This window comes from Calliphora vicina, chromosome 2, assembly GCF_958450345.1.
Source record: "Calliphora vicina chromosome 2, idCalVici1.1, whole genome shotgun sequence".
NCBI classification, from domain to species: Eukaryota; Metazoa; Arthropoda; class Insecta; order Diptera; family Calliphoridae; genus Calliphora; species Calliphora vicina.
Window position 1 is genome coordinate 131,263,626 of NC_088781.1, and position 14,891 is coordinate 131,278,516.

At 31.8% G+C, this 14,891-nt stretch overlaps 1 protein-coding gene across 1 annotated transcript in view; it reads left to right on the forward strand.

Moving 5' to 3' along the window:
- Positions 1–2,794: 2,794 nt before the first annotated feature.
- Positions 2,795–14,891, forward strand: part of eya (eya transcriptional coactivator and phosphatase 2) — a 91,374-nt gene continuing 79,277 nt past the window's right edge. Inside the window, exon 1 of the mRNA XM_065501686.1 lies at positions 2,795–2,917. Within this exon, the coding sequence (XP_065357758.1) occupies positions 2,864–2,917 (54 nt within the window). The 5' untranslated portion in view covers positions 2,795–2,863. The remainder of the gene's footprint in view (positions 2,918–14,891) is intronic.

Genomic DNA, 14,891 nt, shown 5'->3' on the forward strand with positions numbered 1-14,891 from the left:
GGAATCCAATTGTGGGGAACGGCCAGTAATTCCAGTATTGAGCTTATACAGAGGGCCCAGTCGAAAATTCTTAGGAACATGACGGGTGCACCATGGTACATAAGAAATGAAAACATCCACAGGGACTTGGAAGTGTCACTAGTGAAGGATGAGTTTAAGAAAGTCCGCGATAAATATATACTGAAACTGCAATCACACCCAAATCCGCTTGCTCGGCTTCTCGCACAGAGCCAAACCAGATCAAGGCTTTGTAGAGGAGATTTACCACCCCGCTAAGATGAGGTACGTGCATCAAACAATGCTCTCTTTAGAGAGCAATTAGTTTTAATTTTAGTTATTGTTAGGCCTAATGAAATTGGCAGATTCAATAAATAAATAAAAAGTTAAAAAAAAAAATCGGATTTGGAATGTCTAGGATTATGAATGCAAAGTGCATTTCCTAAAATTATGAAGGAATTCATGTTCCGTGGTAAATTTCACTAAAAAATCTCCCCATGATATAATGAGTAAGTAATGAAAATATATTAAAATTTCTGTTTAATAATTGCTAGATTTTAGCTATAAATATGCATTTTATATTTGCTGTTCTAATTTTGGTGTAATAAATGTAAAAATGCTGATAAATCGAGAAATATACCAGGCCTTAATATTATTCATACTCTTGTGAAAAATAATAAAATAACGGTTGTATTAATTTCTATGTAAGTTTGAGGTATTTAAAGGGTTAATTTGTGTTTCTTATATAAAAAAAAATTCCCTGAATATTTACTTTAAATAATACTGTGAATTTTTACCTTTTCCTACAAAACAGAATTAATATTGATTCTAACAATTATTTTTTTTTCAGAACTAAAATATAAAAAAAAAATAATTATGTGTTGACTATATAAACTTAAAGCAAATTAACAAACAAAAAAAAGTACTCACATTCACAACATGACTTCAAACACTATTAAAATAACAATTTTAATAAAAAGAAAAACCCTGGGGGACAAATGTAGGAAACAAAAAAATAAAAAGAAATGAGCAGCTAAATCCCGCCCCATCAAATAACAAAAAGTTTTGCGTATTTTTTTTTTGCAAACAATAAATAACAAAACAACACTAAATTCTCTAGGCACAAGTAGAATTTTTTTATACAAACAATTATTGTTAACTCAATAGCAAAAATAATAAAAAAAGATATTATATGATGGAAATAAAATAAAAAATAAACTCATAAAAAACTCTCTTGCTCTTTTAATTATAAGAAAAAACTGGCTTTAAAAAAACACTCAATGTATGGGGAAAATTTTCAGAAAGAAAAAGATGCCAGATTCACTTCATTTGGAAAGCATAATTGTAGAACTTAATAATGAATAAAGGTGGTAAATATCATTAAAACAACTATGTTCCAGAAGCATTGCCATTTAGGTTTTATGAAAATGTTATTTAAACACATATTTTAATAGAAAATAATGTATAATTTGCTATCAAATTCGTTAATTCTTCAATATTTGCCTTCAAAATCATCAAATCTGGCAACATTACAAAGATGCTACCTTGTGTAGCAGTAATAAACACACACACACAATTCCATTCTTTGTGTGAAGAGAGAGAGAGTTACTTTTTTTGCGTTTGTTTTGGCCAAATTGCAATGAGTAAATAACAACGTTGTAAAAGAGGATTTTACAAAAACAACAACATAAACAAACAACGAGTAGCCAGCCAGCTGTTTACGAAGCCCACCACCTCTACAACAACAAATAACAAAACAAATGTGTGAGTGTTGCTGTGCTCGTTTATGAAAATTAACTCGTTTTTTCATATTTTGTCGTATTCTCTGGTTGTTGTTGTTTTATTTACTTATTGTTTATGTTGGCTTTACGTGTTTTAGCATGCTCGGATGTTATGTGGATGTGGTGTGTGTTTGACAAGCTAAAGCTTGAGCAAATTACACGCGAATTTATGCGAATCAGTTGAAAAGTTACGGTTAATACGCAATCGTTAAAAAACGTTAAGTTAAATTTCATTAATTAATTTAGCGGAATGTTAATTTTAAAGGCAACACAAAACCTAAATAATTTATATGATAAAATCTATAGAAAAGAATAAAAAAAATAATAAATACAAGCAGAAAAAAGGAGTGTTTAAAATTAAAAAAAACCGACGGCTTTTTTTATTTTTCAAATATTTGTTTAGCAAATAATGGCACTGTTTTAGTCTAAACAAAACATCAAAAAAAATATATGTCTGAAATGTCATTTAATTGTCATTAATTAAAGGCTATTAATAATTACCAGCAAACATAAGAATTAATGTAAATTTATAGCTTTTAAACAAGCCCTGTCTCGTCGTTTTTTATAACAAAAAAAAAAATAGAAAATTTGAATTCATTAAACTTAAACATGCAAATTATTGCAGCTATAAATTAAGTATTAATTACAATAAAACAACCCATAACACAATGTCTTGAAATCTAGCAAAATTTCCAACATACTCATAGCACATAGAAATTATAAAACAATTTTTTATATCTAGCAGCCAGCTGTCAGCACAAGTGTCAAATTTACAATATCATTAGTAATTTCAAACAAATATTAACAAAATAAAACCAAAATGATTTTATTAAAATTGCAAAATTTTAAACAAATTATAAAGAAATAAAAAAAAAATTAAAGGATTTTTTTAAATAATTTTTGAAGTTTATTTTAATATTACAAAATGTTTCTTTTATCAAAAGAAATTTTTATTAAAAGTGTTAATTCTTGCATTTGAATTTAATATAATTTAAATATTTTATTTGTTAAGTTGTCTTTCGGCTTAATTTTTGTTCAATTCCTGTTCCATAAACACGGTTAAATATTATACTTCATAAGATACTATGTTGTATAATGTACCGTGTTATCAAAATTATTCAACACTGGATTACTACAAGGTGAGTTTTTATTTTTTTGGAATTTTTTTTTATAAATTGTAGACATCAGAATATAGAGTAAAGTCTTAAATAGATTTTGCAATACATATGTATTTAAAATTTCCTTACATTTTAATACATTTTCAAAACTCTTTGGTCCTATGATAAGCTTTTCTTATTCCTCTTTGATACCTTTCGGATTACAATAGTATGATGAAGTATAAATAATTTAAAATGGGATTTTAAATTTTACCTATGTATATTGTAATAAAATATATTAGGGGAATTCCTACACCACGATCTAAGCTTTATTTTGAAAAGGATAAAGCAGTGGTCGGCACTTGTAGCTACCAGGGGCAGAAAGCAAACAATGATATAAACCTTGATCAAAGAATCTAGACAAAACAAAAGGGAATTTACAATAACTAAGCCAACAAATTTGTTAATAATGATAAGAGAATTCCCAACCGTCTGGAATATTCTTGAGATAACTACTTATGAAATGAAGAACCGAATTCCTAAACACTTCATATGAAACTACACGCAATAGAAAATACAAGGTGGCGCAAAAGTAAACTTCCGATGTTTTTTGGCTGTAATTAAAAAAAAAAAATAAAAAACTTTGATTCTTCTTGTGGATTATTTTTATTTTCTCTTTTAATTTTTTTTTTACATCCAGTCGAGAATATGATGTCATGTAAATGGCCGCCGCCACAGTTGATTGTCATTTGAGCCCTTTTTATGGCATTTTCCATCACTTTGGCCAAAACTTCCGGCGATAGGTCATCACATTCTTGAGGATATTGTCTTTAAGAGCTGCAAGAGTCTGAGACTTGTTGACATAAACCCGCGACTTCAAAAAGCCCCACAAAAAGAAGTCAGGAGCGGTCAAATCAGGCGATCTTACTGGCCAGTGCAAATCGCCAAAACGGGATATTAGGCGCCCGGGAAATGCATCCTTCAGCATATCGGTTGTGGCACGTGTAGTGTGTGCCGTTGCACCGTCCTGTTGGAACCACATGTTTTCCAATCCCAATTCATCAAGTTGCGGCAAAAAGAACTCGTTGATCATTGCTCTGTAGCGCTCACCATTCACAGTAACCGTTTGGCCCGCGACGTCTTCGAAGAAAAAAGGTCCGATGACTCCTCCAGCGAAAACAGCACACCATACAGTGACTTTGAGCGGGTGTAATGGCTCTTCGTGGGTTACACGCGGATTTTCAGTGCCCCAGAAGCGTAAATTTTGCTTATTTACGTACCCGCTAAGATGGAAATGGGCCTCATCACTCATGATTATTTTTAATGAAAAATCATCAATCGTCACCGACGACAAATGTCAAAACAGAACTGACATTAGGGGCCAATCGCAAAATTTATAGCATTTTCTGATAGGAGGATTACTTTTGCGCCACCTTGTACATATATTCAATATTGAGTCACGAAATAATGCAGTAGTGAAACCCAGCTGACATAGGTCTATATTGTTCTTGTTGTAACAGCATAAACAATTTTACAATATTTAATTAGGAGGTTCTTCCAAAAGGCATTGAGCCTGTTGGTCCATCCTGATCTTAGTTGTGCCTGAAAGACTCTTGTTTTACTCGGCAGAATCTTCTTGGCGTCTGCTATCGGTGGTGGTCGACCTCTAAATACGGCATTCATATCGAATCCTTTTACAGCGTAATTGATTCGTCTCTATGAATGCCGGTCATCAAATGGATCCTGCACATACCTCTGTATGCTTTCCTCGTATTAGCGTAGGTCCTGTCTGACATGCCTCGGTGGAGACTCCAACTGTGTGATGTCGATATTTGGATGACTCCTCCTGTGACATCCCAGAAGGAACTGTTACGTCAAGATGATGTTGTGTTCCTTGACCGGTAGAACCTTAGTTTCCTCGTGACGATGGTGTTCGGAGGTAATTTGAAGGCAGCCTGTGACAGGCCTTAAGGCTGCATTTAGACAGCTTTGAATATTTCTCCACTGAGTAGCACTCAACGAAGGCGACCATACCCCAAGTGCTGCCGTCTAGTGCCTTGAGGCCCTTGTTCCGCAGTTTATGAGTGATTGGAGTGGCATGTGTTGAGGAGGTAAAAAGGCTATTAAAAAGTTACACCCGAGAATTTCGGATGGTTCACTGTCGGAATTTGACGCCGTCGATCATGATGCCTAAGTTGAGTTTTACCTCTTTTGCCCAGGTGTTGCAGAGTGCTGATGATGACTTCGTTGGTGATATCTGCTGGTTACGTGCAGTGGAGAAATTCGTTGAGATAACCATTTACCATACCGCAAAGCTGTCGTCAAGATAGTGCAGTCGTCCGTGTTGGTGATTACACTCATACCATGTGGGGGCTCTGTGAGTTTAGAGAGTTAGAAGTTAAACAGGAGCGGCGACAGGACCCCACCCTGAGGGACTCCTTGTTTATTTCTACGGGATTTTGACGCTTATTATACACTTCGTAATAAAAAGTGAGTAGAAAACTGTTCAGCTGTTTACGCCAAAAAAAATTCCAGAGATCAACTTTAAAGCCTTATATTCTAGGGCCTATTGGCAAATATCGAAAACCAAATATAATGTTGAAGAATATTGATGACTCTTTAATACTTTATGTTGTGATTTCCAAATTAAATGCATCTTTTTACTTGTTGTTTTGAAAATTAAGAAGAATACTTGCCAGGGAGATTAGTATAGCTCGCACTCCTTGCTAGTGATCGAATACCCATAGCGATGTTGAAGAATATTGATGATTTCTTGTTGTAATTCTCTTAATGCTTTCAGTTAGGTCTCTAAAGCACGTTTTTTAAGTCCGATAGCACTTGAAATTGTAAAAATAAACACAAATAATGGTTTTATTCGAAATGACATTAAAATTACATTAAAATTAGACCAAATGGTTTCGGGCATATAGCCAACGCCCTTCTTTTTGAAGATTGCTGGCCGTATATCACGAATAATACGAACAAAATTGTCAGCATAAACCAGTGTCCCCACAGGAAATAATCGAGAGGTGTCAAATCACACAATCTTCGTGGCCAAATGACAGATTCATTTCTCGAAATCAAGTTATCACCAAATTTTTGATTTCAATAAATCGATGAGGTCGTCGTATGACACGTAGCGCCATTGTGTTTAAACCGCATCACGTCCGGATCAATGTCATCCACATTTTCCAACAAAAAACATTGATCATGGTGTGGTAACGATCTCCATTGATCGTAACGCGAGCTACGGCTTCAGTTTTGAAGAAATAAGGTCCGTTGATGCCAATGGAGTCTGTAGGGTCTGCTGTGGAGTGGTCTCACTTCATATGCGGCAATTTTGTTGTCAGACATGAAACTGTAATAATCCATCATGGCAAACATCGGCCTCATGTTGCAATACCTGTTAAAAACTATTTAGAAATAAGTGGTCGCGAAGTTTTGCTTCAACCGCCTTGTAGTCCAGATCTTGCCCCATCCGACTACTATTTGTTTCGATCGATGCAGAACGCTTTCTCTGGCATACGCTTCACTTTGGAGCAGAGTATCCGATATTGGCTTGATACGTTCTTGGCCTCAAAAGATAAGCAGTTCTTTTGGCTCAGAATCTATATGGTGTCAAAAAGATAGGAAAAGGACATAGCTAACAATCGCCAATACTTTGAATAAATTTATATTCTAGATTTAAAAAAGATATCTTAAGCGATTTCCTAACAAAATCTATTTTCTCTAAATTCCTTTTACCAAAACTACAAAAACAAAACAAAAATTCTTTTATTTTTGCACTAAAAACTAATAGAAATATATAGTTGTTTCTACAAAAGTAAAACAAAGAAAATCTTAAGAAACAAAAATAAAATTTATTTCGAGTACTTGAAAGGAGCTCAGATTACAAGCAGAAAATTACAATAAACAATGACGTTAAACAGAGCATATCAGGCAAACAAGACAACACAAGGCGGCAATCAATGGAAATGGAAGCATACAAGAATTCTAAAAAAGGAAAGACAGACATAACGACAGACAGTCATTCATTCAGTAAAATATTGACAAACATCTAGATATAAAACATCATCTTCAACTTTAGTTTGTACCAACACAAAAAAAAATGGGGGTTGCCCTGAGAGTTGACAGTTGTTGTTTGGTCTTTGGAACAGAACACATTTCATTACAACATTTGCCCCGACTTGAGTTGTTTACATACAAATGGAATTTCATTTCCTAAATTTGGTAGAAACATAAAGCGTTTTAAATGGTTTTGTTTTTGGCTTGGAATATAAAAACAAAACAAACAATTTTAATTATAAAATAAATAAATAGTTTTCAAGCAAGGAATTTAAGGAAAAGGTGGAGCTGAGAGCAATGAAGAGGCCACCTGTATTTGCACAGTTAACAAGGAAGTGTTAAACGTTACTGAGAGACTAACTGATTCAACATAGCACAGCCCAAACGCCAAAAGGTAGAGTCATGAAATTTTGGACTAAAGGTACCCCTTTCCCTATGTAGATCTACTAAGAAGGAATTTTTGAACATTAACCTTATATCTTCTAAACTAATACAGATACAAACCAAATTTAAAATGAATTTTCCCTACTTAAAAAATTGGCAGACAGGTGTTTTTATACTTTTTTGAAATTCGAATCTTTTTAAGGGAGAAAACGGGTAAAAACTGTAGTTTGGTACCTTTTTGCTATCCCAGGTATCTTTTATATGTATAAACATAGAAATACATACATTTCAAATCGCATTCTTTAATAATTTAAATAAAACAAATACAAGTTTGGTACTTTTTGGAAATTGGAACAATAAAGAGGTACAAATTTTGGTACTTTTTACATAAAAGAATGTTTTTTATTTAAATTGACATAAATTATTACGATCGCTTACTACGATACTGAAACTTGTTTAAATAAAATTAATATAATTTCAATAGGGACAAGGAAAGTACCAAGAAGGGGGTAAAAACGGGAAAACATATTTTATTCGAAATTATCAAGCCAATTTTGAAAAAATTTTAAACTTTGGTTCCTGCAGTTATTCAAAAATTAAGTAACATGATCTTATTTGAAACTCGAGTGTGAAGGTGCAGATAAATCCAATACAAATCAATCTGTGATCACCATGGAAACCGGAAATATGCTCTAAAAAATCGTTTTAAGCGCTTTAAATATGCAGAAAAAACTTTAAAATATGCTCTTAAAATTTAAAAAATATGCTCTTAAAAAAACTAACTTTTACATAATTTTTAACCAAAAAATATACTTTTATTTAAAAAAATCAATACAATTCATATCTTCAAAATAAAAAATTTCAATATTTTTAGGTGAAGAAAAATTTTTTGTTCATTTTTTTTTTTTGGGAAAAAAAATTTTTAGAATTGTTTTTTGTTTTTTAAATTTTTTTTTGATGAAAAGCCATCTATTTTTCAATTTTGAATTTTAAACAAAGGAAGTAAAAACCTGTAACACAACAGCGAAAAATAAGTAAGACAAAATTTGTTTTTGATAAAGTGAAAATATGCTATTAAACAGTAAAATATGTTGTAAAAACGGAAAAATATGCTCTTAAAACAAATATATGCAAAAATATGCATTTAAGGGTAAAATATGCAAAAATATGCACTAACAAATCGATGCCAAAATTCTTAAATAGTTCTGAAACGTGTAAATATCTTATCCATGTGCCCATTAGACTCACCAGAAAAAACATGCATTTTTAGTTTCACTGGTGATCACTAATATTTTATACCAAAAATTGATTTTTAGTATGAAACAAGTAAGAGAGGAATATTCGGCTGTGGCGAATCTTATATACCCTTCACCAAATTATACTTTAAAATAAATTTTTAGGTAAACAAATAAATTATAATAATAAAAATTTTTAATTTTTTTTCCAAATTTTTTTTTAAATTTTATCCAATTCTTTTTAAAAAAATTTTTTTTGATGAAAAATAATTTATGACACAAAAATTTTTTGATGAAAAAAAAATTCGGATTAAAAAATATTTTTTTTTTTAATTTTATCCAATTCCAAATTTTTTTTTAATTTTTAAAATTTTTTTTTTTAAAAATAATTTATGAAAAAAAAATTCGAATTAAAAAATATTTTTCTCGATTTTTAATTTTTTTTAAATTTTATCCAATTTTTTTTTTGAGAAAAATAATTTATGAAAAAAAAAATTCGGGTTAAAAAATATTTTGCTCGATTTTTATTGTTTTTTTAAAAAAGTTTTTTCCAATTTTTTTTTTAATTTTTTTTTTTTTTAAAATAATTTATGACAACAAAATTTTTTGATGAAAAAAAAATTCGGGTTAAAAAATATTGTTCTCGATTTTTACCTATTGTAGGTCCAACTTACTATATATAGCCTTATATATGTACATCGTTGCGATGGATTTTGAAATATCTATCATTAGATATCCATATTGTCTATATTAATGACTTAGTAATCCATATATAGATCAAAAATAGGCCAAAAATCGAGGTTGTCCCGGTTTTTTCCTTATATCTCAGCCATTTGTTGGCCGATTTTCTCGATTTTAAATAGCAACTGAGCGGGAAGAATTCCCGATATATTGATGTGTGAATTATGTATTTAAGTTATTTGGGGGCTACGGAAAGCTGATTTCAACATACAGACGGAAATGGCTATATCGACGTCGCTATCTATAACAATCCAGAATATATATACTTTGTGGTATCGCAAATGAAAACAAGTAAGAAAGTATGGTCGGTCAAGCCCTAATACCCTACACTAAGTAAAAAGAAAAAAAAATTTTCTTTTAAAATTTAAATAATTTATATTTTTGAGTGATTTTCGGAAGTGGGCCTTATATTAGGCTATGACCAATTATGGACCGATAACCATGAAATTAGGTCGTGTGATTTATGTGTATATTAAAGTTAACTATGTTGAATTTTGTGTGTTTACCAACATTTTTAAGCGATTTATGCACGTTAAAGTGATTTTCGGAAGCGGGTCTATATGGGAGCTATGACTAATTATGGACCGATTGTAACAAAATTTGGTGACATGAATTTTGTATACATAAAACTTATTTGGAGCGGAATTTGTGGAGATACATATATAAATTAAACATTTATGACCGATAAAGTCCAATTTCGGGAGGACATTTGTATGGGGGCTAGGTGAAATAATGGACCGATTTCAGCCAGTTTCAATAGGATTGGTCCTTGAGCCGAAAAAATAATATGTATCAAATTTCATCGAAATATCTTCAAAATTGCGACCTGTACTCTGCGCACAAGGTTTACATGGACAGCCAGCCAGCCAACCAGACGGACGGACGGACGGACATCGCTTAATCGACTCGGTATACTTTAAGGTGGGTGTTAGACTAATATTTTTGGGCGTTACAAACATCTGCACAAACGCATAACACCCTCCCCACTATGGTGGTGTAGGGTATAAATATAGAAATTACAAACGGAATGATAAACTATATACCCTTGCCACTCATGGTGAAGGGTATAAAAACTCAAATATCTTAAATCCTTAAAAACTTCGTAAATACTGCAATTTTAGGGAAAAGCAACTCAATCTGTGATCGCTCATATTTTATACCAAAAATGGATTTTAAGTAGAAAAAAACTAAAATATTTTATTATGTTAATAACTTCCTAAATACTGCGATTTTAGGGAAAAAATACTCATTCTGTGATCACTCATATGTTATACCAAAAATTGATTGTTTTTCTGGACCGATTCTCTTGAAATTGTTACTGTATATTCCTCTATATCTGGAAGGAATAATATAGGATACTTTTTATTTTTTTATTAAATTTCATGTGGGCGCTGGCACTTCGCATAAAAAGTAAATAGTTATTATGGAATATCTGGTAAATACGGTGAACTATAATTGTGAAAGTCACAGTACTTCGGATGAATACGGGAAGAATTGGAAAAATGGGCGTGGCACCAACCATTCCAAGTAAATAGTAATTTTCGCATATCTGCAGAACTATAACTGTGACAGTCTTAAAACTTTATACGAATCAATTTCTTATTAGCGCACGAAATTTGACCAAAAATGGGTTGGATCGGAATAGGGGATGTGGACTCTCTCATACAAAGTAAATAATAATTTTCGAATATCTGGAGAACTATAATTGTCTTCACATTTTGCCCTAACAGCAGCCTTATTATTTAACCTAGTTTGGTTGAAAATGGGCGGTATTATATTAGTGGACTTGGCACCTCCCATTCAATATAAGTTCTTAATTTAAAATATCTGAAGAAGAACTGTAGTCGTAAAAGTATTTAAACGTTGTACGAATTAATTTCTTATTACTCTACGGAGTTTGACTGAAAATTGGCAAGATTGTATTAGTGGGCGTGGCATCTATCATACAAAGTAAATAATTATTTTCCAATATCTCGAGAACTATAATTGTAAAACTCTTCTAACTTTATATGAATCAATTTGGTATCACTGCATGAAGTTTAACCAAAAATATGGAAGGGACCGGAACAGAGGGTGAGTCACCTATCATACAAAGTAAATAGCTATTTCTAAATATGTTTAGAACCATTAATTGCAAGATTATTCAAACTTGTCCGAATACCTCTCCCATCATTTTTTTTTTAAACAAACACAAACTGGGAAGCGTTTTGCTTGTCTGCAGATACACCCATTGTCTCTGGTGGGAATCGAACCCGCAACCCTCAGATTAATAGTTCAGCACACTATCGACTGGTCTATCGGGGCACCCAATAGTTTTACATAGTTTGTCTGAAAATGGTCGGGATGGGATTATTGGTCGTGCAAGCTGGCATAGGATATCAAATGAACTGTATTTGTGAGAGTCTTTAAACTTTGTGTAAATTACGTTGATGCCAAAATTAAGGGGATCAGAGAAAGGAACGTACCCCTCCCATATAAAGTAAATATTTATTATTGAATGTTTGATTTACTATAATAGTGAGTTTTTGACAACAGACTTAGGTTTTTGGCTATCAGTTACCTGTCTAGTTGTCATCTATGTTCAAAACCTTTAATGTAAAATTATATTTTAACTATAGAGAGAAAGAACTGGTGTGGAACTGGTCCTAGTTCTAGCCATTTATTTGAAAATGACTGTTATATCTTTCTTCTCTTCTTTATTTGCATATTCGTTTTCCGAATGTTAGCGACCATTACAATTAAATAATTTTTTTTTATTGTATTTTATAATAATTTTAAATATTTTTCATAATTTCTGCAAAAGAATCTCTATTTCTGACTTTGCTAAAAAGATAACCCACATCTCGGATACCAGTCCACATGTGTATGTTATCAAGCCATGTTGTTTCTTTTCTTCCTCTGTAGAGTCTTCCTTCAATATTTCCTCGAATTATGGATTGAAGAAGTTTATATTTCGGGTTTCTCATGATATGACCCAAATATGAAGTTTTTCTTCTCTTTATTGTTTGTATAAGTTCTCTTTCTCGTTTTATCCTTATCAGAACCGTTGAATTAGGTATGAAGTATGTCCAGGGAATTTTTAGGATACGGCGATAAATCCTCATTTCAAAAGCTTCCAGTTTCCTTACATCTACGGCTTTTATTGTCCATACCTCTGAAGCATAGTTCTTCTATAGAAGAACTGACCATATATGTGTTTTAATGAAGCGCAACTTCGACTCAATATTGATGTCATGACTGCTGAACCTTCCCATTTTTCGTTAATTGTGACCCCGAGATATTTAAAGTTTTGTACTCTGTTGACGTTTCCCATTACCTCTTCGCATTTTTCATAAATTCGGGAGTGAATTATTCCATATATTCTACACGTCTTCGCTGTTTACATCATTTAATTCACGATTTATATGTTCCTTCATATTTTTTCGAATATCTGGGTTTTCGAGCTTTCCGATATCGAATTTCTTCCGCAATATTTGTTTCTTTGTAAAGGATATTTTAACAGCACATGTTCGTCATTAATAGAGTGTGATCGGACGGTACATCGGCTCCTGGGTGGGTTGAGGTTTTCGCAATAAATGAGGAATAACGTGGGTATCGTACGTTTTATACGTACGGAATAACGTATTATATAATCGATTTGATTCTCACAATGTTCTCCTTTCGGACTGAATAATTTGTTGGTCTATTTCCTCTTTCGTTCCGATCTCCTAATCCGTATCTTCCTGTTATACCAGGTACATGGTCTTCTCCTACTTTAGCGTTGAAGTCTCCTTGGACAATATTTATCGCATGAGGTTTCGTCATGTTCATCAGTTCCTTAATTTCGTTATAGAATTCTTCGATTTCTTCGTTACTTTTGTCGGCAGTTGGAGCATATGCTTGAATAATGTTTATATTTATTGGTTTGGCTTCTAGTTTTATGAGCATTGTTCTATCTGATTTCGGTATAAAACCTATTACGGAATTTGCAATATTATTTCTTACTATCATTCCCTCGCCATTTCGGATATTAAGATTGCCAGAATAGTACATCCTTGTGTTATGGGATATGATTTCGCCACCATCGGGCCACCATGTTTCGCTTACACCCAGTATGTTTATGTTGAGTTTGTTCATTTCGTCTATTGTGTTAGCTAGTTTTCCTGATTCGTAGAGGCTTCTTACATTTCAAGTACCAATGTTAAATGTTTTCCTTGCTTTACCTCCGGGGATTCCTAAGTTAAAATTCATAATTGTTTGGTTTTCAAGGGAGGTTACATCAGTGGTTTCCCGTTGCCTTCTAAAGGGTTTAAAGTTTTCTTTAGAAGAGTGAAATTGGCACTTTTTGACAGGTCACTGAACTTACAAATAAATAATTTATAGTTATTTCAATATAAATCCAAACTTTTTCTCTTATAACTTTAATTTAGGCCGTTTCAAACCGTTTTTGTTAATGGATTTTCAGTTGTTTTCAATTATTTTTTTTGTTATTTAAATTTTCAAAAGCGGCAAAAGTCAAAAAATCTAACTTTTGTTCAATTTTCCACATCAAATTAATCTTTAGATGAAATCTCTAAAAATAATCCAGAGCATACAAATTCATTATTGACTTTCCAACTCAATAAGCTCTTGTTTTGAAAATCCTTTTTTTTTTGTTGAAAACATGTGAATTTTTCAAACCTTTTTGAAATAAACTCATGTGTGTGTTATACAATATTTTGGCATTTTGACCGCCCACAAATATTTCTTATCATTTACATCAAATCTAACCTCATTTTTTTCCTAAAAAGGCAAAACATTTTTTCAGGTAATTAGGATTTATTTTACTGGCTACTGTTTAATAATAAAGCAGCCCAGGGAAAGTAATTTAAGTGGCGCTGTTAGTTATAGCAATTAGAATTTTGGGTTTTGAAACAAAAAATTAAGATTGACCTGACCTTTGATTTTAAGGCTTAATTTAAAAAAAAAGCAGCAATTATTTAACTCTCTCTCACAATAATCCTTGAGCTGTTATTTCTCTCTAAAATCTTATTTCTTGCTTTAAATTTAAAGCTGATAATAACTATTTTAATTCAAACAGAAGCCAAATATTTAAACTCTACAAAAAATAAAACCTGAAATGTATTGAAAATTTGTGTGTGTGTTTTTTGGGAATTTTTGACAGTTGGACAGACAGACAGTTATTTAGTTTTGTTGATCCTTTACCTTTTATATATTTTGCTTTTGTGGTTTTAATTCCTTGAATTTTTCTACATTGCTTCATAAGAATCTTTTTGTTCAACAAAAATATTTAGTGGGTCAGGTTTTTTTTTATATATTTTATTCAGTTGTGAGTTGAAGTCTTGAAAAGTATTGTCATTTAAACAAAACCTTGTTGATTTCCTAATGACAACTGTAGGCATGAATATGTTTGAAAGAACCTTTTTCGTTTGAATATGGTTTATCTTCTTTATGTTAAATTGCTTTACGTTGACAGTTTACTGTCAATTTGTCAAGTATTAAACAAAAAAAGCAGAAGATATTTAAAGATTTTGAAAAGAAACTAATGGAAATTTAGGTTTTAGAAGCAGGATATTAAAAAATATTTGGTAAATATTAAAAATAAAAATTAA